Source organism: Macaca mulatta, chromosome 7, assembly GCF_049350105.2.
Source record: "Macaca mulatta isolate MMU2019108-1 chromosome 7, T2T-MMU8v2.0, whole genome shotgun sequence".
Taxonomy (NCBI): domain Eukaryota; kingdom Metazoa; phylum Chordata; class Mammalia; order Primates; family Cercopithecidae; genus Macaca; species Macaca mulatta.
Genome location: NC_133412.1, coordinates 110,868,163 through 110,895,415, shown reverse-complemented (window position 1 = coordinate 110,895,415; position 27,253 = coordinate 110,868,163). Strand labels below are relative to the sequence as shown.

Below are 27,253 nucleotides of genomic sequence, written 5' to 3'. Positions count from 1 at the left end.
AGCGGAACTAAAGGAGACAGAGACACAAAAAATCCTTCAAAAAATCAATGAATCCAGGAGCTGGTTTTTTGAAAAGATCAATAAAATTGATAGACCACTAGCAAGACTAATAAAGAATAAAAGAGATAAGAATCAAATAGATGCAATAAAAAATGATAAAGGGGATATAACCACCGATCCCACAGAGATACAAACTACCATCAGAGAATACTATAAACACTTCTGTGCAAATAAACAAGAAAATCTAGAAGAAATGGATAAATTCCTGGACACACACACCCTCCCAGGACTAAACCAGGAAGAAGTTGAATTCCTGAATAGACCAATAACAGGCTGTGAAATTGAGGCAATAATTAAGAGCCTACCAACCAAAAAAAGTCCAGGACCAGATGAATTCACAGCTGAATTCTACCAGAGGTACAAAGAGGAGCTGGTACCATTCTTTCTGAAACTATTACAATCAATAAAAAAAAAAAAGGAATCCTCCCTAACTCATTTTATGGGGCCAGCATCATCCTGATACCAAAGCCTGGCAGAGACACAACAAAAAAAGAGAATTTAGGCTAATATTCCTGATGAACATCGATGCAAAAATCCTCAATAAAATACTGGCAAACCGAATCCAGCAGCACATCAAAAAGCTTATCCACCATGATCAAGTGGGCTTCATCCCTGGGATGCAAGGCTGGTTCGACATAGGCAAATCAATAAAACGTAATCCATCATATAAACAGAACCAAAAACAAAAACCATATGATTATCTCAATAGATGCATTAAAGGCCTCTGACAAAATTCAACAGCCCCGCATTCTAAAGACTCTCAATAAATTTGGTATTGATGGAACATATCTCAAAATAATAAGAGCTATTTATGACAAACCCACAGCCGATATCATACTGAATGGGCAAAAACTGGAAGTATTCCCTTTGAAAACTGGCACAAGACAGGGATGCCCTCTCTCATCACTCCTATTCAACATATTGTTGGAAGTTCTGGCCAGGGCAATCAGGCAAGAGAGAGAAATAAAGGGTATTCGATTAGAAAATGAGGAAGTCAAATTGTCCCTGTTTGCAGATGACATGATTGTATATTCAGGAAACCCCATCGTCTCAGCCCAAAATCTCAAGCTGATAAGCTACTTCAGCAAAGTCTCAGTATACAAAATCAATGTGCAAAAATCACAAGCATTCCTATACACCAATAACAGACAAACAGAGAGCCAAATCATGAGTCAACTCCCATTCTCAGTTGCTTCAAAGGAATAAAATACCTAGGAATCCAAGTTACAAGGGGTGTGAAGGACCTCTTCAAGGAGAATTACAAACCACTGCTCAACAAATAAAAAAGGACACAAACAAATGGAAGAACATTCCATGCTTATGGATAGGAAGAATCAATATCGTTAAAATGGCCATACTGCCCAAGGAAATTTATAGATTCAATACGATCCCCATCAAGCTATCAATGACTTTCTTCACAGAATTGAAAAAAACTACTCTAAAGTTCATATGGAACCAAAATAGAGCCCACATTGCCAAGACAATTCTAAGCAAAAAGAACAAAGCTGGAGGCATCACGCTACCTGACTTCAAACTTTACTACAATTCTACCATAACTAAAACAGCATGGTACCAGTATCAAAACAGATATATAGACCAATGGAACAGAACGGAGGCCTCAGAAATAACACCACACATCTACCACCATCTGATCTTTGACAAACTTGACACTCATAAGCAATGGGGAAAAGATTCCCTATTTAATAAACGGTGTTGAGAATACTGGCTAGCCATATGCAGAAAACTACAACTGGACCCCTTCCTTACACCTTAGGACCATAAAAATCCCAGAAGAAAACCAGGGCAATACCATTCAAGACACAGGCATGGGCAAAGACTTCATGTTTAAACACCAAAAGCAATGGTAACAAAAGCTAAAATAGCTACATGGGATCTAATTAAATGAAAGAGCTTCTGTGCAGCAAATGAAACTATCATCAGAATGAGCAGGCAACCTAGAGAATGGAAGAAAATTTTTGCAATCTATTCATCTGACAAAGTTCTAATATCCAGAATCTACAAGGAACTTAAACCAATTCACAAGAAAAAAGAAATACATCAAAAAGTGGGCAAAGAAGGTGAACATACGCTTCTCAAAAGAAGACATTTACACGGCCCACAAACATATGAAAAAAAGCTCATCGATGCAAATCAAAACCACAGTGAGGTATCATCTCATGCCAGTTAGAATGCTGATCATTAAAAAGTCAGGAAGCAACAGATGCTGGAGAGGGTGTGGAAAAGTAGGAATGCTTTTACACTGTTGGTGGGAGTGTAAATTACTTCAACAATTGTGGAAGACAGTGTGGCGATTCCTCAAGGATCTAGAACCAGAAATACAATTTGATACAGCAATCCCATTACAGGGTATATACCCAAAGGATTATAAATCATTCTACTATAGTGACACATGCACACGTATGTTTACTGCAGCAATATTTACAATAGCAAAGACTTGGAACCAACCCAAATGCCCATCAATTATAGACTTATAAAGAAAATGTGTCACATATACACCATGGAATACTATGCAGCCATAAAAAAGAATGAGTCCAGGCTGGGCATGGTGGCTCACGCCTGTAATCCCAGCACTTTGGGAGACCAAGGTGGGCGGATCACCTGAGGTCAGAAGTTCGAGACCAGCCTGGCCAACATGGTTAAACCCTGTCTCTACTAAAAATACAACAATTAGCCAAGTGTGGTGGCGGATGCTACTCGGGAGGCTGAGGCAGGAAAATCGCTTGAACCCAGGAGGCAGAGGTTGCAGTGAGCTGAGACTATGCCATTGCACTCCAGCCTGGGTAACAAGAGCGAATCTCTGTCTCAGGAAAGAAAGGAAAGAAAGGAAAGAAAGGAAAGAAAGGAAGGAAGGAAGAAAGGAAGGAAGGAAGGAAGGAAGGAAGAAAGAAAGGAAGGAAGGAAGGAAGGAAAAAGAAGGAAAGAAAGAAGGAAAGGAAGGAAAGGAAGGAAGGAAGGAAGGAAGGAAAGAAAGAAAGAAAGAAAGAAAGAAAGAAAGAAAGAAAGAAAGAAAGAAAGAAAGAAAGAAAGAAAAGAAAGAAAGAAAGAAAGAAAGAAAGAGAAAGAAAGAGAGAGAGAAAGAGAGAGAAAGAGAGAGAGAGAAAGGAAGGAAGGAAGGAAGAAAGAAAAAGAAAGAAAGAGAAAGAAAGAAAAAAAGAAAGAAGAGAAAGAAAGAAAGAAAGAAAGAAAGAAAGAAAAGAATGAGTTCATGTCCTTTGCACATGGATGAAGCTAGAAACCATCATTCTCAGCAAACTAATACAGGAACAGAAAACCAAGCACCGGATGTTCTCATTCATAAGTGGGAGTTGAACAATGAGAACATATGTACACAGGGAGGGGAACACCATACACCAGGGCCTGTCAGGGGTCGGGGGCAAGGGGAGGGAGAGCATCAGGACAAATTCCTAATGCATCGGGCCTTAAAACCTAGATGACAGGTTGATGGGTACAGCAAACCACCATGGCACATGTGTATCTAACAAACCTGCATGTTCTGCACATGTATCCCAGAACTTAAAGTAAAATAAAATAATATTTTAAAAATGATTTAAAATTAAAAACTGCAAGTGAAAAGATGAGTAGACATGATTATATACATATTTTAAACCATTTCAAAACAAAATTTAGACTAAAAGAAAAGCAACAAAATGGAAACTATACTATGTGCAAATGAAAACTGCACAATGCACAAAGTTTAATATACAATACAATAAGATAGTACATCCCTTGAAGCCAGGAGTTCAAAAACAACCTAGGCAAAAAGGCAAGATCCCATTTCCACAAAAAAAATTGAAAAATTAACAGGCTGTGGCAGCACAACCTTGTAGTCTTAGCTACTTGTGAGGAAGAGGTGGGAGGATCGCATGAGCCTAGGAGGTTGAGGCTGCAGTGAGCCATGACTGCGTCACTGCACCCTAGACAGGGTGATAGCGTGAGACTCCTTCTCTATAAATAAGTAAACAAAAGATACTGCAAGAAAATGTATGAATAGTTTTCTGTGCTCAAAGTACAAAGGATATGAAGAAGAGATGCAAGGTGGTAGGCAATTCTTTAGAAATTGATAATGCAACTAGTATTTAGGAAATGCAAACGAAACAATTTTAAATTGTCATTTATGCCTATTAAATGACCCACACCATTAGGTTGTAGGCAAGGGTTTTTCATTTATTGATGGCACTGAAAATTGATTCATTGTTTTTAAAGAGCTGTCTGATATATTTCAAGCAATTTTCTGTTCTGAAAATGTATTTCAAATAATAGTAATAATTTCAAAAACGACATCTAAAATCATTCTTACCTTGCTTGAGAATTTTGGTGATCTATATTTAACAAGGCTGTGAAATCCTCTATGGCTGCAAACCAGTTTTCATTTTCATAATAAAACAGCCCACGTTTCAGTAATGCATCTGTTCTTTTGGGATCATAAAAAATACACTACAGGGACAGGGGGAGGTACATAAACATCACAAAATGAAAAAAAACGAAGTATATAATCACATAAGTGATCTAAAACTATGTTTTTAACTTCAGGTTAATAAAAGCAAACCATCTGAAGATGTCAGAATTTTCAGAGTGGTAGCTAAAGAACATACCTTTAGGAGATTTTTTCCATCATCGAATTCTAGAGAGGGAATATTTTTTAGGAGGAAAAAAAACAGCATATACAGGAAGCCCAGGCTTCTGCTCACTGAAACTTTTGCTGATAAAAATTCATAAGTGAATTGTTCAACTAGAATGGAGTTCATTGGATCTATCTCAGCATTTTATCCTAATTAAAGACGTAACATATTAGACTACATCAAGGCTGATTCAATCACATAAAATATAGATTAATCTAGCCATTAAAATAGGGAAGAGAATTGAACTGGTACTGGCATGGCTCATTCATTTTACATTGACATACAAAGTAATAGAGGGAACAGACTAAATCATATATCAGTTATAAAGCTCTTCACCTATTGTTAGTAGAAAAGAATTGAAGCACAAAGGTGATGACCAAATATCTTTCAAATAAAAAAAAAAATCCTAAAGATTTCAAATTTTGTTTGATCTCAGTGTGCTGCATTACTCTATTTCTGAACTATTGGTGCAGGATAGGGGAAACAAAGAGAATAGATAATCTAACAATTTCAGCATCTTCAAAAGAGCTTTTTGGTCATTTCTAGACCAGAAGTTAACAAAACATGTAATATTCTCCTCAAGCAGAAAAATGTCAAGTGGATGTCATGGATTCATAAATAGGGCAGTTGGGAACATGGAAAGTTAAATTATTTAAATAATTGCTTCTAAATTCTAAATTGCAGTAAGGAATAAGAATTTGGAGTTTAAAGTCAGGAGATCAGAGTTAGAACTGTACTGCAATAAGGGGAATATTTTGCCTTGACTACGATTCAGTTAAAAGTTCATTTCCTGGTCCAGCACCGTGGCTCATGCCTGTAATCCCACCACTTTGGTAGGCCAAGGCGGGCAGATCACAAGGTCAGGAGATCGAGACCATCCTGGCTAACACAGTGCCTGTAGTCCCAGCTGCTTGGGAGGCTAAGGCAGGAGAATGGCGTGAACCCGGGAGGCAGAACTTGCAGTGAGCCAAGATCACGCCACTGCACTCCAGCCTGGGCGACAGAGTGAGACTCTGTCTCAAAAAAAAAAAAAAAAAAAAAAAAAAAAAAAAAGTTCATTTCCTCAATTCTCTGACATCTCCTAAACATAAGTTACTCTCCCACCATCCTTATTTCCTTCATAGTACTTACCACAATTTGTAACAATGCCTTAATATCATAATTTGTAATACTGCCTTAGTAAATAAATACTTGCAAGTGAACAAATGAATGAATGAATGTATGAACAAACCAGTAAGCACAGCTTCTTTGAGAGCAGATAGGTTCCCTGCAGAAAAGAATCAGTTATTCAAGAGTTAAAAAGTAGAAAATACTTTTCTTTAATGTTTAAAGGTAAGAAGCAATTTTCAAAGGCTTCTTTAACCACTGTAGCATGGCTCCAGAGGAGGCAGCTGGAAAAGCTGGTCCCCTCTACATGTTATCTCAAGGCCTCCACGTCCAATTCTGATGTAAATTCATTCATTCACAATTTAAAAAATAATAATTAACACAGTGTTAATATAAATTCCAGTAATGAAAACTCTAGCTCCTAACCTATAACAAATCAATTTTGATTATATAATATATATGAAAAGATCTTCAAAAATTTGCTGTACTATTTGCATGAGGATATCGCAATCTAAACTATATAAATGGTAGAATTATATGTGATAAGACTTACTTTAGAAAAGTCATCAATGGCCAGTACTTTGTTTGCTATTTCATACATCTCACCCCTCCTGAAATAGATGTCAGCATCTGTGGGCCTGCATTTAATTGCCTGGGTATAATTTAGAATTGCCATAGTTACATCTTTTTTTCCCCTGTAAATTTCTGCCTTTGACAAATATGCCTCTAAAGAAAATTAAAAAGATAAAATTTGGAGTTATAATCCTTTCATTCACTATGAAAATTTTAAAAGATTAATCCCTCTCCCTCCAAAAAATGTAGTCAAAATAATTTTTCTCTATTACATTTTCTTAACTATTAGTTTATCTTATTTTATTCTATTTTATTTTTTTAGGCAGGCTCTCCTGTCACCAAGGCTGGAGTGCAGTGGCACAATCATGGCTCACTGCAGCCTCGACCTCCAGGGCTCAAGCAATCCTCCCACATCAGCCTAATAAATAGCTGGAACTACAGATGCATGCCACCACACCCAGCTAATTTTTGTATATTTTTTTATAGACACGAGGGCTCACCATGTTGTCCAGGCTGGTCTCAAACTGCTGGGCTCATGTCATCCGCCCACCTCAGCCTCCCAAAGTGCTGGGATTACAGGCGTGAGTCACTGTGCCTTGACCCATTTCATTTAATTTTTATTTTGACAATGCCAAATTTGTTCTCAAAGGCTGGATAAATGCTCATTTGTGGTTAAAAGTACTTTCAATTTGAAGTAACAAAAATTACTCTTTACCTTTCCATATGTCTAAAATGTTTTTTCATAATCCTTTAATCATCATAGTAAAAAGTTAGGCTGTGATAACACAAAACTTAATGGACTTTTAGCAGCGATCAACACGGGTCAAAAATCATTTATTAAGCTCATGTTTTATTTTATGGGTATGTTGTAGGTGCTGGGGATACAAAGGTGAATATCACATTTTCACATTCCTAGAAAGTTCCATGGGTGCTTCAAGTTGATTGGAGGATAGCACATAAGAGCAAAGGTACAAATTTCTTACAACCAAGTAAGCCTAAGCATACAATAACTAACTCAGAGAGATGTGATCAAATCACACAAATCAAAGAGAGATTTGTAAATTACTTCTATAACTAACTATTTTAAATTCATATTCTTTCGTTGTGAGATGAGCAGTAAGAAACCAATTTACTGCAATATATATCAAAGACAGTAAACTTTCAAACCATGATAAGTATTTTAAAAAGACTATAGGATTGTATGAGCCCTGGATTTACAATAACAAGAGTAAAAAAATTTAATTGAGGAAAGTCATTTTCAGGACATATATCTACTGATTTATGTATTCTTACAGTACCAATAAATGACAAAGTTGAGGTCAAAATGTAGGTAATATAACTGTCTCTACAGACAACCCACCTGTATTACTTTTATTATATTTATGTATATAATTCAAGTCATCCAAAGCTTCATTAATTTTGTCTTGGAAAAGATAAATTAAATGTCGTTGCCAATAGGCATTGAGAAACAATGGTTCCAAGAGCATTACCTAGAAAATATATGTAAAAATTCAGTTAAAGTTGATTTGTTAAAGGAGGATATCCTATCAAATAAATGTTTCAAACACGATTGATCCCAGTGGCTTTGTATGTATGTAATGTAAAATAAAACCTCCCAATCTGACAACTAAAAATCATGTTTTTAATATTATTTGAAAATGCAAATAATTATACTGTTATAATAATTCTACATGCTATACTATAAACATTCATTGTTCAAAATTTCAGCAAAAATTACTATACAATTAAAAGCAAGTGTAAATGGTGAATATTACTATTTTGGTTAAATAAAACTTACTCTCTGTAGATCATTCATGGCACTCTGCAACTTTCCCAGTTTTCTATAAATAGCTCCACGCCTACAATATGCAAATGCAGGATATTTTGTCTTATCGTTTATTTCTTCAGTCAAAATCTTCACTTCAGATTCATAATGTTTAATGACCTCTTGTGGAAGATCAGACTCCACATCATCACTTAATTTTAGTTTTGGTGGTTCTTTCACTCTTTCAGGTGGGTCTTTAGGAACTGATATTTTATCATCTTTCTCTTTTACAGGCGTGCTCGCATCTTTGTCCGCAATGAGGCTATCAAAAGCCCATGTCCGAGGATCAATATTTTCTGGAATTCCTCCCTTAGTTTGGAAGAATTTTTCAAAATTTAAATACAAAGGTAAACTGGGACACCGTATTTGACGTTCATATAATGGAACTTTGAACAAATATTTCTTCTGTTCTGGAAGTATTCCATGAGATGTTGATCTAGTTTTTAAAAGAGTGATTTTTTTAATTACAGAAATACAATCATCTTTCTAATCAGTAAATCAACTCAGTCACACATAAAACTACTATTTCTGTTATCAAAACAAAATTACATGCTAATTTTATGCGCAAGTTCTCCTTTTCATTTAATAAAACGGTAACACTGTATGAAGAATCTCAAGTTTATGAAAGCAAAAGACTGTTTTTAAAGATGTAGCCTCCTTAGAGTACTAAAAAAATGAGGTCAACGCGCCTTTCAAGTTTAATTTACACCCTCTACCATACCTAACCCACCAGAGGAATTACAATTGAGAATTAAGGAAGTAAACATAATGTGAGAAAAAAAAATGCCATGCAAGAGGTTAAAGAGGACATGAACTTGAGGTAGCAGGAAGAAGGCAGGAGTTGACTACACCTCAGACTATCAACTGAATATCCCAGTTTTACCCTTCTCTAGTAGGCTATCAAATTAAATAATACCTAATATGCTTTTAAATGCTACAAGTCTAGGATTAGCCTTCTCAAATTCTCCCTTTGCAATATAGTCTTCATTGAGTAACATGTGCCATAGGGCTGGTACTGTACTAGCCATAGGAAATAAGAATAAACTCAGTATATTGAAATAAAATAATTTACCCTATCACTTCATATTTACTGAGTATGTACTATGAGAAATACCTAGTGCTGAACACTAGGAGAACAAAAGTAAGAAAAGTCAGTTTCCTTCCCTTTCCTTACTTTCATAAATTCTCTATTCCTTTCCACATTCTAGTGCAAGCCACCATCATCTATTCTTCTTAGAGTAGAATAATATTATTAACTCCCTGCTCCTACTTTTGCCCTTTGTCTAATTCATTCTCTGCATGGCAGCCAGGCATAGTTTTTGTTTTTTGTTTTACAAATGTACATAAGATCATATCACTCCTCCAAGAGCTTCCCCAGTATGCAAATCAAGCTCTTCACCATGGTCCATAAGACCCCACGTGATCAGGTACCAGCATAAATATTCGACACCACTACTCTCCCCCTCATTCCCTAACTTCCAGCCTTGAGCAAGCCTCAAGGCCATTGCCCTTGTCAGCCCTTCTGACTGGTTGGCTCCTTCTCAATTCATATTTCTGACCAAATGTCACTTTAGAAAGGTCTTCTGTGCCAGATAAGTTTTGTTTGCACCTCCATATTCATCTCTACCCTTCTCCATCTTGCTCCCTGTCCCAGGAAACTGATCTGCACAGACTATAGCCTTAGGATCCCTTGGTCTCTGTCTTCTCATAAAGTTTATCCAATTAGGAACCCCAACAGAGGGAAGGAGGAGAGTGAAGTCAAGGTGTTTATTCCTCTGGCTTCCTGATGAAGGGTCTCCTCAAACTCCCCAGGATTCTTGAACAAAGATCACTACTGCTTTCGAGAAAACCATTTCTATACAACTCTTTTCTTTCAGCTTCTAGTCATCACTCCCTCTTTTTGTCCTCTCAAATTTCGGAGTAGAAAATGGCTTTACATTTTTAATCCCAGGATACTGCATTATTATTTTTGGTTTCCTTGTACTTTGATATTTTTGTAAATTTCTCCCAATATTATCCTAAGCTGAGTGGTGTTTATGATTGGGATCTTCACTGACAAAGTAATTAGTACCAGAGATGGACTCAGGAAACACACACACACATAAAGCATTCTAGGATAACCTCCTTGCCAGGCTGAAATAGGACATAGGTAATCCATGGCATGTGGTGGTATAAAAATTTGTCAAATATCACCAATGTTAGCAGGGACTGATGTTCAGGTGGAAGACAAGGCATTGGGAGATCAAGGAGCTTTAAGTCATTAAGACAACAATAATTATTATAAAAATTGTGTGTTCAATAGCAAAGACTTGGAATCAACCCAAATGTCCATCAGTGACAGACTGGATTAAGAAAATGTGGCACGTATACACCATGGAATACTATGCAGCCATAAAAAAGGATGAGTTCGTGTCCTTTGTAGGGACATGGATGCAACTGGAAACCATCATTCTCAGCAAACTATCGCAAGAACAGAAAACCAAACACCACTCATAGGTGGGAATTGAACAATGAGATCACTTGGACACGGGAAGGGGAACATCACACACCAGGGCCTATTGTGGGGAGGGGGGAGGGATGGCATTGGGAGTTATACCTGATGTAAATGACAAGTTGATGGGTGCTGACGAGTTGATGGGCACAGCACACCAACATGGCACATGTATACATATGTAACAAACCTGCATGTTGTGCACATGTACCCTAGAACTTAAAGTATAAAAAAATAAATAAATAAAAAATAAAATAAAATAAAAAATTGTGTGTTCAGTTGACTACTTCTTTCAGACCAAAGAGTAGTTGCAGTACCTATTAAGTAGCCTCTAAACTTTGTGAACCAAGTTAATGAAGCTAGTAGGCAAGAAGCAGAAAACTGAAATATGGGATGTTAACATGCAAGGAGCTATGAATGAGAGTGAGAATTTTAAATCTCCAGTTCCCACTTATCTTCCCTTTACTGAGGAAACTGGCTGAGGAATTGTCAGATCCCCTATCTCAGACTCTCAGTCCTCTCCTGCATAAGTTTCTTTCAATGATTACACTGTGACATTGCCTCATATGCTGTAAGGCACCTACCTCAAGCATGTCCTGAAATCACTCAGCTGTGACTCTCAAACCCTCTCATGGAGCCTCAGCCATTACAGTCCCTCAGTCTCCCACATTCCTCCTCCATGGAGGTGACCTTGGGTTGGTGGCTGCTGGCCTCACCACACACAGCCTTAGCTAGAACACCTGGGAATACTCTAAGTGAAGGGTTCTCAAACTTCAGCATGCATCAGAATTACCCAAAGACTTGTTAAAAATACAGATTTTGAGGCTCCACCCTCAGGGTCTCTTATTCGGTAGACCTAGGGTGGACTTCTAGAACTTGCACCTCTAACAGGTTCCCAGGTAACAAACATGCATGGATTACACTATAAGAGCCATTGCTATAGAGGAATGAGTTCTAAGGTTCAAGAAACAGGAATTTGTCTGCAATATGGAATGTGCTTAGTCAAGTCCTAACCCTTGGAAAGACCAGAGAACGCATAAGTGAGGGGGCAATACCCTTGAAAAGCCTTGTGGATGCTGACCTCAGAGCTGGAAAAGAATGACAGTGGGAGAACGGGAGCAAAGAAATTTGTTTCACTGACTCCAGTGGGAATAATAGAACCCTGGAGTGGTAAAATCCCATTTACCACTACAGATATGGTAGATACAATGACCACAATAAGCAACAGAGTCAGAATAGTAATAACAGGATTTTAACTCTCAAGGACCTGTGGCAATAACTAAATGTCTAAATGTCCTTAGAGATGAGATAAATGGGCAGCTTGCTTGGGTGTTCTTTGCTTACATAGGGGAAAAACTTATAGGTCTTCCAGTACAAATCTAACCAGCTATAGTGGGGGTTCACAATCTTTTACCCAGCTTTCACACCCCAGGCAGTTCATAGTCCAAAACCTCTCTTAACAGGAAGGTCGGGAAAAGTATCACTGAGGAAGAATCCTTCAATGTGGCTTCGGTATACACAGTGAATTTTCCCTGAAATCTTCTAAAGGTATAAGAAAGGGGAACCTCAAACCTTTTAGGGGTAATTAGATACTGGCTCTGACCTTATGCTAATCCACAGATACCCACTACAAATCCCACTGATGTTTATCAATCAAATTAAAGAATTACGAAAGTCAAGTGATAGAATCTTGGTCTGAGACCATTTAACAGTGGATCTAGTGAGACATGGACCCATTTTTTGATAATTTCCCTAGTCCCAGAATGTATAGTGGGAGTAAATACATGTAACAACTGAATAAACGGTAGACTGAGGAAGATAATGGTAGTAAGGGCCAAGTGGAAATCGCCCTCATCCCATCTCACACCACTATCCACCAAGATAGCAAACAAAAAGCAATACCAGATTCTGGGGAAATTACACATTAGTGTCACCATCAGACTTGAAGGATATAGGTGGCAATTCCCACCACATCTCCAGTTTACTTTCCTGTTCTACCAGTGCAAAACCAACATCGCTTGTAGGAAGTGACTATAAATTATCACAAATTTAATCAGGTGGTGATAACAATTACAGGTTTAGTTCCAGATGTGGTATATTTACTGAAGCAATGAACACACCTTCTGGCACCTGGTTTGCAGCTGTTGACCTGACATGCTTTCTTTTCCACTCCCCTAGTTTAGGAGAATCTGATGAAGTTACATTTAGATGTCAGGGACAACTCTCTCCATATATATACACACACATACATATATGTGTGTACATACCTATATATATGTGTATGTGTACGTACATATATATGTGTATGTGTGTATATATGTGTGTGTGTGTGTATGTGTGTGTGTGTGTATATATATCCCATATCCAACCCACAAGCAAATCCTGTTGTCCCTATTTCTAAAATCTATCTAAAATCTAACCACTTTCCACTACTTTGGTTGCTATCATCCCAAACCAAGAAACTATTTCTCACCTCAATTATTTCAATAGCTTTCTAACTGGTCTCCCTGTTTCACTACAATCTATTTTTCACAAGTAACCAGAGTGAACCTTCTGGAACATAAACTAGATCCTATCAACTCACTGCTCCCAAATCCCAATGTTTCCTTTTCTATTAAGAATCCAAAGTCTTTGCCATAACCTATAAACATCACTACCCCATTCTCAAGTCCAATGATTTCTTGGCACTCTTAAGAATAATTTCAAATTTACTCTGGCCTATACCACTTGGTATTATCTCTGACCACTTCCTCAACCTCGCTTCTTTCCACCCTGCACTCACTCTGTTCTAGCCACACTGATTTCTATGTTGTCCCTCAAAAGCAACAAGCATGTCTCCAACTCAAGGCCTTTGCACTCACTATGACCACTTCAGATATTCAAATACCTCATTCCCTCATTCCATTCAGTTCTACGCTCAAATATCACTACCTTATAGAGGCTTCTGACCACTCTGTCTAAAATAGTAACCTTTGTTACACTGCTTTATTTTCTTCATTACATTCGTCACTTCCTAATGTTATTTGTTTACCTCTCCACTTTCTCTCCCACTAGAATATAAGCTCTATGAGGACAGGGAGTTTGCCAATCTTGTTCCTTGCCCTATGCTCCTTGTCTAAAACGGTATCTGTTATGTAGTACTGTTGAGTAGTGCTCAATAAATGTATATTGCAGAAATGAATGGCTGAACTTATTCATTCATCAAATTGTTGCTGAATTCTTACTATGTGCCATGATTTAACAAGAGAAATTGCATTTAACTATAGTCCCTCCAACTCTTCACTTTAAGCTGATAAACTTTGCCTTCATTGAAAATATAGGAGCTATCTGCCTTGAACACTTACTTCATTTTCTTAAACAAAATATACATTCCCAGGGAAGGAAGATGCTTTATTCATATAATGTACAAAACTTCTTCCCTGGGAGTTCAGTTGTATCACTTGTGTTCTATGTCCCATCCACGTTTGCCTACTCAGAGGCTTCACTCTTTCAATATCCTGACTTTTCTGTAACATCTAAAATTGTGATCAGTACTCTGAAATTTTACTGGGCAGAAAAACTGCAGAAAGGATACTAAAGAGGCAAGAATGAGGAGGAAATTCCAGATAAAAGAGAGTTGAAAGAGGGCGTCCTCTAAATCTAAGTTTGAAGCTATACATATCCCAGACTAACTCCTGAACCACCCACCAATCACTTCTCATTATTCCAGAAATAATCACTTTCATAGTTTGATGTATATAATTTCAAGGTTTCTATATAGATATATAAGCACTATTATACACACATACATGTATATACATACAGCTTTGTTAAAATATATTCCCACATAAACATCCAAAAATATTTTAATTGTGACTTATTTCTCAATGGTAGTATTGCTGTATTTTCTAAGTTTTTACAATAAGCATGTATTATTTTTACTATAAATATTAATAAAATAAGTACAATGTTTTTAAGGAAACAAGATCTTGCTATATAACTTTCTAGAAGGATGTAAAAAGGAAAGGAAATGCAGACAATGGATGAACTTTCATGAGGAAGAATTATAGTCCCAGATCACTAAAATTAAATAATACAAAGAAAAGGAACATGATAAAAGAGGGGACTGGCTGTTTACATCTACCCCAAAAGGTAAATATTTCTTCCTGTACTGCAAGTTTAAATCATGTTTTCATAGCCATGAATATGGTTTATGGTTTTTCATTTGGAGGAACAAGAGTAAATTAATCTGCTAGCTATCACACCAGTCTGAGAAAGTCAAGCCTTTGGGCTGGAATATGTGTACATACAGTTAATCTGAGATGAGATGTAAGACAATTAAAGGAAACAGAAATTTTGAACAGTTTAAACGTTTTGCTCAAAATATTATTGGTATAAAAATAAGGATAATTTGACTACCCAAATCAAGGGATATTTGAGCTGGACATAACTTCAGAAACCATGTGGACAGGGTATTCATCTTCTAGATGGGGAAACAAATATTCAAGGAAATTAAGTAGCTCGGTCTAGTCACTGAGGATCTAGTAAATGGAGGTTGGGATATGGATGTATACAAATTCCTGATCCAGAGTTCTTGCTCCTAGAACATCACTGCTGCCAGCTCTTAGAGAAGCAGAGTGGTAAATGAAAGTCAAAATAGTCTTGATGGCCAGGCGCAGTGGTTCATGCCTGTAATCTCAGCACTTTGGGAGCCCAAGGCGGGTGGATTGCTTGAGACCAGAAGCTCAAGACCAGCCTGGGCAACATGGCGAAACCCTGTCTCTACCAAAAAATACAAAAAGTAGCCACACGTGGTGGCACCCACCTGTAGGCCCAGCTACTTAAGATGATGAAGTGGGAGAATCCCTTGAGCCCAGGAGGCTGTGGTTGCAGTGAGCCAAAATCACACCATTGATCTCCAGTCTGGGCAACAGAAGTGAAAACATGTCTCAAAAAAAAACAAAAAAACAAAAAACAAAAAGTGGAAGAGTAAAACAACTAAGGAAAATATAACAACTCTTGCTTGGGGGAAAATAAATTCTGCTACTCTCAGGAATGCAGCAGCACAAGATGGGCCAAGAAAACCAGGTCTGAGACCACAGGTTCACTTGCAGGAGCAGGTCAAGTGAGTCAAGACTAAGGACAATTATTCTAGAAAGGGGCACAAGAAGATGCATTCAGAGGGATAGGAACGCCATTGTCACACAGGCTGGTAGCCTGGATCTCAGATGAAGAATGTTACTCAGTCCCAGAAGACAGAACGTTGGCAGAGATCAAGAGGCTAGCAATTCACAAAAGCCCACATAGGAAGTAAGGCAGTGGGTACAAGGGAGTGAAGGCAGCCAAGATTCATTGATAGGAAGAGCTCACTGTGGGTCAGCCAGCTACTGAGGAAGCTCTCCTCTACTCCCTCGGGTTGCTCTGTCAACACTGAGCTCAGAGACCAAAGCAGAGGGAAATTTCTAGAGAAACAATGAAGCTGCAAAGTTATTGCAAACTCTGGCAACCTGCCATGACCTAGCTGAGCAGGGAAGCAACAGGGCTAAGGAGATAAAAGGAAATGCATGAATCTGGGTGAGGTGGCTCCAGTGGCCTTCTGCAGGAGTGACTTTCCACAGTCATAATTTGACTTGATGTATAAGAACACATGCAGTCTGCTTCCCACCATTAAGAGAAGCCAGCCAAGAATGGGTGTGATTAAATAACCTTCATGGTTGAACACAAAATGGTAAGACGCAAATCTGTGAATTACCAAATTAAGATTAGTGAGAAAAGGCCAGGCACGGTGGCTCATGCCTGTAATCCCAGCACTTTGGGAGGCTAAGGCGGGTGGATCACCCGAGGTCAGGAGTTCGAGATCAGCCTGGTCAACATGGCAAAACCCTGTCTCTACTAAAAATATGAAAAATTAGCCAGGCGTCATGGTACATGCCTATAATTCCAGCTACTTGGGAGGCTAAGGCATGAGAATCACTTGAACCTGGGAGGCAGAGGTTGCAGTGAGCCAAGGTGCCACTGCACTCCAGCCTGAGCAATAGAGAGAGACTCTGTCTCAAAAAAAAAAAAAAAAAAAGGGAAAAAAGTCTCAAACTATAGGAACAAAATTATTTTTCAAGTTGCTCCATAGTTGTTAGTTTTGAACTAACAATTTGTGTCTACATTTATATGTGGTAAATTAGTTTGAAATAAGATTTTTTTTAAAAAAGGTAAGAAAGCTGTACTAACATATTGTCTTAAACAAATATTCCCACAGTTTGTTTTACTGCCTCCACCAAGAGGTTCATCCTAGGGTTCCTGTTACACCCATTGGCAGCACATACAAATTTCAAAGTCAGTTATTAGAAGGCAAAGAAATCTTTTTAAATGGTAAAACTTTATATTCAGAATGATACAAGGTCAGTAAGAAGACCACACCCCACAGAAGCAGCATTTGATCAGTTTATATCCTTTTTTTAGATAGAAGTCATTTAGGTTGTGGCCAAAATGGTGCTGTGTGTATTACCCTTTCTAGGATGGTGAAGATTCATAATACTTTAAAAATCAGTAAATGTATCTAAAATGTATAAGCAAACTTCTGGTTCTGATCTAAAACATTTATCAACTTAGAAAACCTACTTGAAGTCTTCTACAGATGAACTAACAAAAAAAATTTTCCAGATACTCTATTTGTTGCAGATGAAACTTAAGCATAAGTAGTATACAAAGAACATGAGACTTGAATGGCATTCTCCACTATGGCTGGCCTCTGTTCCACTCTATCACTCACACTTATGAAGTACTATGCCCCCCAGTCTTCTCAAGGACAATAAGTCACCATTTCAAGAGATAATTAACTCTTTTGCAGACAGCAAGTCTTTATAACTATAAAGTGAACAAATTTTTTTTTATTCTCTTATCATCAGTAAAGTCTTTACTTTTTCAAAAGGACACAAGTTTAATAAATTCTGTGATGTCCTGGGATATCTAAAAAGAAACCTCAGAGCTTTTAGGAAACTATTTTGCACAATACTTTTGTTATAAGAAAGTTATGTCCTGAACACTTAATAATGAACACATTTGGAATTTCAGTGGTTATTATTTCAGGTCCCTACATAATTTTAAATATACTGGCTACTATTACTTCCAAGTAAGGAAAAAAATATTTCTGTGTTGATTCCTAAATAAGAGCTTACAATATTTAAAAAATTTTTTAACATTTTTTTTTGAGACGGAGTCTCTCACTCTGTTGCCCAGGCTGGAGTGCAGTGGCGTGATCCCTGCTCACTGCAAGCTCCGCCTCCTGGGTTCACGTCATTCTCCTGCCTCAGCCTCCCGAATACCTGGGACTACAGGTGCCCACCACCACGCCTGGCTAATTTTTTTGTATTTTTAGTAGAGATGGGGTTTCACCGTGTTAGCCAGGATGGTCTCAATCTCCTGACCTCGTGATCCGCCCATCTTGGCCTCCCAAAGTGGTGGGATTACAGGCTTGAGCCACCACGCCCAGCCTTTTTTTTGGGGGGGAGGGGGATGGAGTCTCACTCTGTCACCCAGGCTGGAGTGCAGTGGTATGATCACAGCTCACTGCAACCTCTGCCTCCCAGGTTCACGCAATTCTCCTGCCTGAGCCTCTCAAGTAGCTGGGACTACAGGGGCGCACCACTATACCCAGGTCATTTTTTGTATTTTTAGTAGAAACGGGGATTCACCGTGTTAGCCAGGATGGTCTCGATCTCCTGAACCTCGTGATCTGTCCGCCTCAGCCTCCCAAAGTGCTGGGATTACAAGTGTGAGTCACTGCACCGGGCCCAAAATTATCTAGATTTATAAATCAATTCAATAACTTAAAATTTAAAAATACTTAAATATCTATTTTGAATGGGTAGAATTTGTGTGGAGCAGGAGTTGTTTTTTGTTACTAAATCACTTCAAATAACTTGTTTGGGTTTTTTACTTTCTGGAAGATTTCAGTTAGCTATCAAATTGATTTAGTCTTACCTCATGTCCTTAAATCAATCCCCTATTTAAATTATAATTTGAATCATTCACATACTTATACTATGAAATATCCATATATTTTTAAATGAGGGTTTGTCTTTCTTTTTTTTTTTAAGACAGAGTTTCACTCTGTCATCCACGCTGGAGTGCTCGGCTCACTGCAACCTCTGCCTCCCGGGTTCAACCTCTTCTCAGCCTCCTGAGTAGCTTGGACTACAGGCACACACCACCATGCCCAGCTAATTTTTGTGTTTTTAGTAGAGAGGGGTTTCGCCGTGTTGGTCAGGCTGGTCTTGAACTCCTGACTTCAGATGATCCACCCGCCTTGGCCTCCCAAAGTGCTGGGATTACAGGCGTGAGCCACCTCACCCAGCCAGAGGTTTGTCTTTCAAAAAGTGAAGGGTTCATATTTTCAGTGCAGAATAAAATAATAACTTCATGAGGTGAGATTATAAAATTGAGGTCAAAACCACAATATATTTCTTAAACTATAAAAAGAAATCACTTAAACAAGACCTTTCAAGAGATTTTGGAGGCTTGGATAACTCTTCATACACGAATATAAGTTTTTGTTGTTTCAATCTTTTCTTCCATTTCATCTTCTTTTTCTTGGGATAAACAATGTAACTAATGCCAGCTTTTTTAGATGCTTCAATGAGAGTCAAAGAGAGATTTCTCAAACTGTGTTTTTCGCACATGTTATCAAAGATGTCATCTATATTTTTTTTCACAGGGATGGGTTCTTCAGTTTTATTTTGCTTAGTGAGCTGGAGCTGACGTTTCAATTCCTTTGTTTTCTGAAACATAACCTCTTTTATACTGCTTTGCATATCATTCTTGATTTCCAAAGGAGCTATGATATCCTCCTTCCTCAAGTCTACAGCAGATTTTACTTGCTTAGTTAAGCAAGCAAAGAGGAAGAAAAAGTGTAAAATCAATTTAGTTGCTATGCATTCAAAATTAATTAATTCTGTTACAATTACTATTAATGTGGTTTGGTCACTTAATTTAAAAGTTTAAAAATCAGTATTCTTAAAATTATTCAAAAGTCAGCTGATAAAGTTAATAGTGGGTTAGTTCAAGCAAAGTACAATAATTTGGTTGGTCATAGGATGTTTAATTAGGTATATGTAAACAACACTATAAATTAGATAGCATTATGATTTTCTATATTTTAATTGAAAGAGAATGCTCTCTACATATCCAAATAAATTACATGTTGTACTTTTATATTTAGTGCAAAAAAACTAGTAGAATGGGCAAAAGCTGTTAAAATGCCTTATTCCATAAAAATCAATTTGGGTTTTCTTTCAAAAGCGCTTTAACAACACTGAATTTCTACACAGTACCATTCAAATATTCTCCACAATAACTTTCAATTCTATATTTATAATAGGAAGTAATGAAATCACAATCTATTACAGTATTTATTTTATCTAATCATTAGAGAATCCACTTAATTGTTAATAATAGTATTATTTAATATTATAATATTAATAATTATAATTTTAATAATTATGCATTAATACCTGAAACTCTAATACTCATTACTTACAAAAGATAAATTACTTTAAATCCTTTGATATAGCATTTCCTGCCTATTGAGCCATCATCAATAAGTTAAATGCATTTCATTTGCTAATAAATAATTTGTTACAGAGATGTATTTCTGTATAGTGAATTTTGGCCCAAATTTCAAACATAATAATTTCATACTAGCCAGTTACATACTTTTATATACTAAAGTACAATAGAGATATTGACCATCTGCAACTTACTGTACTCCCCCATCTCAAGAAACTATATAAAACTCAATATGTAATTAGACTAGAGAATATAATATAGAAGTATATGCTTTTAAAAAAAAACCATAAGGTGATTATTATTCCTAGGAATACACATGTTTCTTCTAGAGAGTAAAAACTATAAAATTATAATACCCTTAGTTGTGTAGGTTGTGCACTAAACCATTTTTGGATATTTTCAAATGATGCAGATTTTCTTGATAAGAAACACTGTGAAATAATCAAATGAAAAATATACATTAGCCACAAATACTATTTGGTAAGCTAAAATATATAACCCTTGGCTAATAACTGTTTAGGTAAATTAATGAAATTCAGAAATACTAATTAAAATACAGATACTGAGTTTGAAGTCACTGACTTTATACAGAGGAAGAGAACTTAAAATCTATCAATTAATGTAGAAGAGTGTATAATAATAAAAACTATCTTGTTTTTTTAAAATTCAACTTGATATAACAAACACCAATTACCTGCTATGTACAAGGTAGGACAGTGCAAAGCTACCCAGCTGGTGTAGGTGGCACTGGTGTGTGTGAATGTATGACAGATACGCTAAGCCATGAATCCCCTTCACCCTGGGGCTGCTTTAGTGGGAGCCCCTGGATAGTCTCCTCTAATCATGAGCAATCTCAACCTTATAGTTCAGGAAACCACGCAAGTGTTACCACTTACTATAATAACACCCAGACTGGTGTTATTATATTAAGAGTTGGAAAGCTCTACTAAACTAGACTGCAAAATACAAAGAAAATGGCACGTTCCATATCCTTAAGCATAATAATGATGCAAACAGTAATAAAGAAATATCTAGGCCAGATCCAGTGGCTTACACCTGCAATCCCAACAGTTTGGGAGGCTGAGGCAGGAGGATCACTTAAGCCTAGGAATTTTGAGACCAGTCTGGGCAACATAGTGAGACCCCATTGAGCCCGGGAGGTCCAGGCTGCAGTAAGCCACCATTTTACCACTATACTCAAGCCTGGTAGACAGAGTGAGATTTTGTCTCAAAAAAAAAAAAAAAAGGACTATATTAGGCACTAGTGAGAGAAAAATAAAACCATGTCCTAATTGTACCCAATAAAGGTCAGGTCATTGGATACACTGCAGTTAGTTATACTAAAAGTCATGACTATGTATCTGATCACCATTTAAAGTGATCAGTCTTACTGTGTTTCATGGCCACAAACAGTTTCTCCATTTAGTCAAAGACTCATATACATGTTCCTTTGATATTGAAGACCTATGCAAGAATGACTGAAAAAACTAGAAGTGTTAGAAAAACTCACAACAAATATCCTGCTATTGTTTAGTGAATAACATCTTCTAACAGTCATAAAAACAGCATATTTGAGAAAGTAGAAATGTATCTTCAGTAAAGATAGCACTGAATGGTCTGAGCCATTTCCCAGAATGAGGAAGTACCAAGAAAAAAAAATTTTTTTTTGAGACAGTCTCCCCCTGTTGCCCTTGATCTCCCATGCTCAAGCCATCTTCCCACCTCAGCCTCTTAAGTAGCTGAGATACAGGCACATGCCACCACATCCAGCTCATTTTTTCGTTTTTTTACTAGAGATGGGGTTTCACCATATTGGCCAGGCTGGTCTTGAACTCCTGGCCTCAAATGATCTGCCCACCTCAGACTCCCAAAATGCTGGGATTTACAGGCATAAGCCACCATGCCCGGACCCAAGAAATAATTTCTGGAATTACCATAATTAATATCTGGACTGTAGGCAGATATACTAAACAATCTTAATTAAGAACAAAAATTGTACATACCCAAAAATTTGTTCTGCTATGTCGACGAAAAGTAATGGCACTGCTTTTATATGAAAATTTATCAGTTAAAAGTCTGCTTGCTTGAACACTCTGTGATAAAAAGATAACAATTTTAAATTATGTTTTGGAATACTTTTTAAAAGCCTACGATGACTGTTACTTCACAGTACAACATTATTAACAAAAGAGAAAACATATGAAAGTAGTGTAATTCTAGAAAACACCAGAGATGCATCAAAGTCCAGCTACAGCCATAGTATTTGGCTAAAACCTGCAATTTGGCTTCAGTGTTGGCATTTAGCAAAATGGTTACTTCTACATTATTTCTGACATCCTTAATCTTAGGAGTGATCGATGATCCTATGATCTCACAGGTTAACATTGAATTTATGTAGCATATTAATATTAGGATTATGAACAAAACATTATCTAGTTTGCTTGTCAACATATGAACATTCATTGTTAAATACAAACAATCATTCTAAATGTAAACTGGAATGAAATTTGCCTTAAGTGCTTTATGCTTTGAATTCTATCGGTTAAGTATGTAGATATATTTATTGTTGTAAGAGTAAACTGCCACAATAATTAATGTTATTATTAAATGTACTACTTCTCTATCTTGTAATCAGTGGTTTGGATATGCAGAAACCTAGAAGACCTAAATTTGACAGCTGGGTGGATTAATGATTAATTAAATCATACTACTACTTTGTTTTTTGAAATTGTTAGGTCTTGAACACTAACATTAAAATTTTTTTAATATTTATTGAACAAAAAGTCAGATTTTAAAAATATTATGTAATTATTACTGACAATGGAGAAGGCTATGGGTAACTTAGGAATCACCAAGCATTGAATTTTTGCTAAAAATCCTCTCAAGTTGTATTTTCAGAAAGTAGTGATAGTACAATGTATGGTAAGATAATTACCGGACATAATAGAAAGATACTGGTCACTTTCATCATTATTCTTTAAAAACAAACTACATGGTATACCAGGTATTTTCAAACCATTTTGTCATATGCTTACACAAGATATTGAAATATGATGGAATAGCAGATATTACATATTTAAAAGAATGCTTTTAACAACAATAAGGACAACAACCTTAGTACCATGCTTCATAGATATCAAAACTTCGGAACTTATTAACAATCAATGGTTACTTATTTTTAAAAAGGAACCTATATGCTGGAGCCTTGGAAACTGTCAAAATAAAGCCCAAACTAAGGTATCTTGAGAGGGCACTTACAGTGTTGCTTATGTGATATCCAATGGAAAAAAAAAAGTCCCCCTACTCTACCCCAAAGATATTGTTGAAATTGGTATGCATGCAATAAAAGCTGGGATGCAAAGAGAAATGGAAACAGTTTCTTTAAAAGTCAATAATGACTTCTGCTTCTAATTATGTAACATTAGGAACTCTGCTGAGGACAACTGAGAGCTACATACAATTTGAAAAACAATGGTCAAACCATCAGAGAGCTAGCAAAATGAAAAGATGAGCCAAAATCTGAGAAAAAAACAAGGACCAGAAAAAGTAAGCCTACTATTCAAAGATGCTTTGTTCTCAGAATGTTTGCCAAAACAACTATAACTCTGAGTTGCAGAGTTGGCAATTTCTTGGGGCAAGGGTGACAAAAATCAAAGTCCAGAATCTACCTGAGATGTGGAGCCTGATAACACATCCCAATTATATATAAACTGGAATACCACAGGGGTACACCCTCAGATTAAAAGTGGGTGGAAATAATCAACTTTTTTGTGGACTTTCAATCTGGGCTCTATCACGAGGGTAGTCAGAGAAACTCAAGCCTCAACTTTAGATTAAAGCTGTTTCTAAATGGTAAAGACCTCAGGTTCTAACAAAAATGTCCTTTGGAGCAAGAAAATGCCATAATGCCATTCTAAGTCTCAAATGTTTCCTTAAAATCATGTTTTAAATACAATGATAAGCAAACATGTAAAGACAGACAGGTATACAAACAAACGAAACACCATAACATAACAGATTTAAGGAAAAATAGAAATACTAAAAAGAACCATATAAAAAACAAGTTTAACAGTATATTATACACAACTAAAGAGAGAAATTCGTGGACCTCACCGATAACATAGGTTAGAAGAAATTGTCCAGAATCCAATACCAAGCACAAGAGAGGAAAAAAAAAAAAGGTACCTAATACATGTGATTAAAATCCTAGAAAATGAAATAGAGAATGGATAGAGATTACTAAAAATTTTCCATAGCTAATGAAAGATGTCAACTACAAACTCAAAGGATTTCAATATGTGATAAATAAAAAGAAATATACACCTAGACACATCATAGTGAAACTATAGGAAATGCAAATGAAAAACTTAAAACCGGCCAGGTTTAGTAGAAGCAGAAAATGCATTAGCTTCAAAGTCTTTACATTTAAGACTTACTTCTCAACAGCAATAATGAATGCCAGAAAATAATGGAACATCACTATTGTGTTAAAACATCTGCCAATATATTATACTCAGATAAAATATTCCTCAAGAATGAAACAATATGAAGACATTTTGAAACTAAGAAAAACCAGGGATTTCACCAACTGCAGACCTTCTACCCCTCCTCTTAAAAGAAATTCTATAGGATACAATTTAAGCAGAGGGTAAAATGATTCCAGATATAAGTGTCTGAGATGCGAGGAAAAAAAAAGAAAAGCAAAAAAAAAAGAGATAAATATATGGGTAAAATTTAAGGTATATTACATAAAATGAAAATTTAGTTTGGACTTTAAAAGCTAAGGATCAAAGTAAGAGCATAAGTCAAGAAAGGGAAAACGGAATCAAAGGATTCTGAAGTCATTGTATTTTCCTGGAGGAGTATAAAGGTATTAATGTATATTAGATAGCAATAAGTTAAAGATGCATATTCTAGGGAAACTGCCACAGGAATAAGAAAAACATACCGTTGACCCTTGAATAACATGGGTTTGAACTTCACGGGTTCAGAAAATCTACTTATTTACAGATTTCCTTCTGCCTCTGCTACCCCTGTAACAGCAAAAACAACCTCTCTTCTTCCTCTGCCTCAGCCTAATCAGTATAAAGACAACAAAGTGAAGACCTTTATGATCATCTACTTCCACTTAACTAACAGTAAATATATTTTCTCTTCCTTATAATCTTCTTAATACCATTTTCTTTTTTCTAGCTTACTTCATTGTAAGAATGCAGTACATAATACATATAACATATAAAATATGTGTTAATTGACTGTTTATCAGTAATGCTTCCAGTAAACAATAAGCTATTTGTAGTTAAGTTTTTGGAAAGTTGAAAGCTACACATGAACTTTCAACGGTGCAGGGATTGGCACCCCCAACCCTCACATTGTTCAAGGATCAATTATATATAACTTTTACAACAGAAATGATAAAACACAATACACCCAAATAATTGGCAAAAATTAAGCATACAATGGGTAAGAAAATAAAAATAACAATGAAAAGTGGACGTAAATTTTAAATAGGCCCAATTAAAAAACAAAAAAAAATCCAAATCTATTTAATTGTTTTCCTCTAATCACATGTTGTTTACAAAAGACACATCTAAAATATAAGAATACAGAAAGGTTATGTGTAAGGGAACAAATATTTAATAAAGGAAAATTGTTATCAATGCATTAATAATAAAGATAGACTCTAAGGTAAAAGTGTTTACTAAAATAAAGTAGCTCAGTTCATTACTGAAAGTTTTGACTCACAAACAATGTTTAACAATTCTTCATTTGTATGCATCTAATAACATGGCCCCAAAATATATAAAGTAAAAATTGACAATATTACAGAAAAATATAGACAAATCTACACCACAGTGGCAGATTTAAACACCCAGCTGAGGTTGAACAAAATGTCATTCTGCCTTCTTGTTTTAGCTCTCGTACTGTAAAGAAGTTTCCTTTTCATGGCCTATTTAGTGTCGTGTTTTTCACATTTTTGTGCTTTTGATTTGTGATTTTGCTCTTTAAAATGGTCCCCAGTATAGTGCTGAAGTGCTGGCTAGCGTTCCTAAGTGCAAGAAGCCTGCAATGTACATTACAGAGAAAATAAATGTGTTACATAAGCTTCTTTCAGGCGTGAGTTATAGTGCTGTCGGCTATGACTTCAGTAGTAATGAATCAAAAATATATATTAAATAAGGTGTTTTTAAATAGAAAACCTCATAAAGCAAGGTTATGTATTGATCAGCTGATGAAAACCAGAGGCTCACAGGACCCTCGCCTTCTACTTCCCCTAAGGGCAACAGTTCAATATCAAGTAATTCAGTGCTTGAGGTGACTTTATGGAACATAACTACCACAAATGACAAGAATCCACTGTACATGTTTACTGTATCTGTACCTCACACCAAAATGTAAGCTCCATGAAATTAGTGACCTTGAATTTTCATTGCTGCAGCTCCAGCCTCTAGAACAGTGACTCAAACATAGAGGTGACTGGCATGTATTTATCTGATGAATGAATGAAAAAATGACATGTAAAAAGACTCACGTCTTCATTTTAAACAAGACCAAGAAATTCCAAGTGGGATGAATGAGAACTACAGTGTCTGAATACTTATTATCAACACTGGATGCTGCCTGGCAAGTAATTAGAACAATAGAATTTTATGCCACATCAAATTGGAATGCAAGAGGCACAGGAAAATAAATATACATCCACAAATACAAGTACTCCAAAATTTACCACCCACAAATCTTTCTGGAAAGAATTAGTCAAAAATATAATCAGGAAAACAAAAATGATTAGAAGAAAGGAAATGATATAAGACAAGAAATTGTGGAAAGAAAATTAAGTCAGAAAAACAGCTAAATCTATGTAATTGTTGATGCACAGAGTGAACACTGAAATTATCAGGATCAAAAATATTTAATGGTCTCAAATGTGGCAGATGGCAGATGGGAGTAAAGTGAAACATTTTAAAGTCTTAATCCTTCATAGAAAGGATATAGATTCTGATTGACTCTTGATGTGTT

General features: G+C 36.4%; 1 protein-coding gene across 1 annotated transcript in view; it reads right to left on the bottom strand.

Annotated features, from left to right (window-relative positions):
- Positions 1–27,253, bottom strand: part of TTC6 (tetratricopeptide repeat domain 6) — a 218,814-nt gene that overhangs the window by 59,694 nt on the left and 131,867 nt on the right. Inside the window, exons 10-16 of the mRNA XM_028851513.2 lie at positions 22,240–22,329; positions 20,593–20,667; positions 19,169–19,548; positions 8,179–8,641; positions 7,741–7,870; positions 6,361–6,533; positions 4,379–4,515 (exon numbers count right to left, since the gene is read on the bottom strand). Of these exons, the coding sequence (XP_028707346.2) occupies positions 4,379–4,515; positions 6,361–6,533; positions 7,741–7,870; positions 8,179–8,641; positions 19,169–19,548; positions 20,593–20,667; positions 22,240–22,329 (1,448 nt within the window). The remainder of the gene's footprint in view (positions 1–4,378; positions 4,516–6,360; positions 6,534–7,740; positions 7,871–8,178; positions 8,642–19,168; positions 19,549–20,592; positions 20,668–22,239; positions 22,330–27,253) is intronic.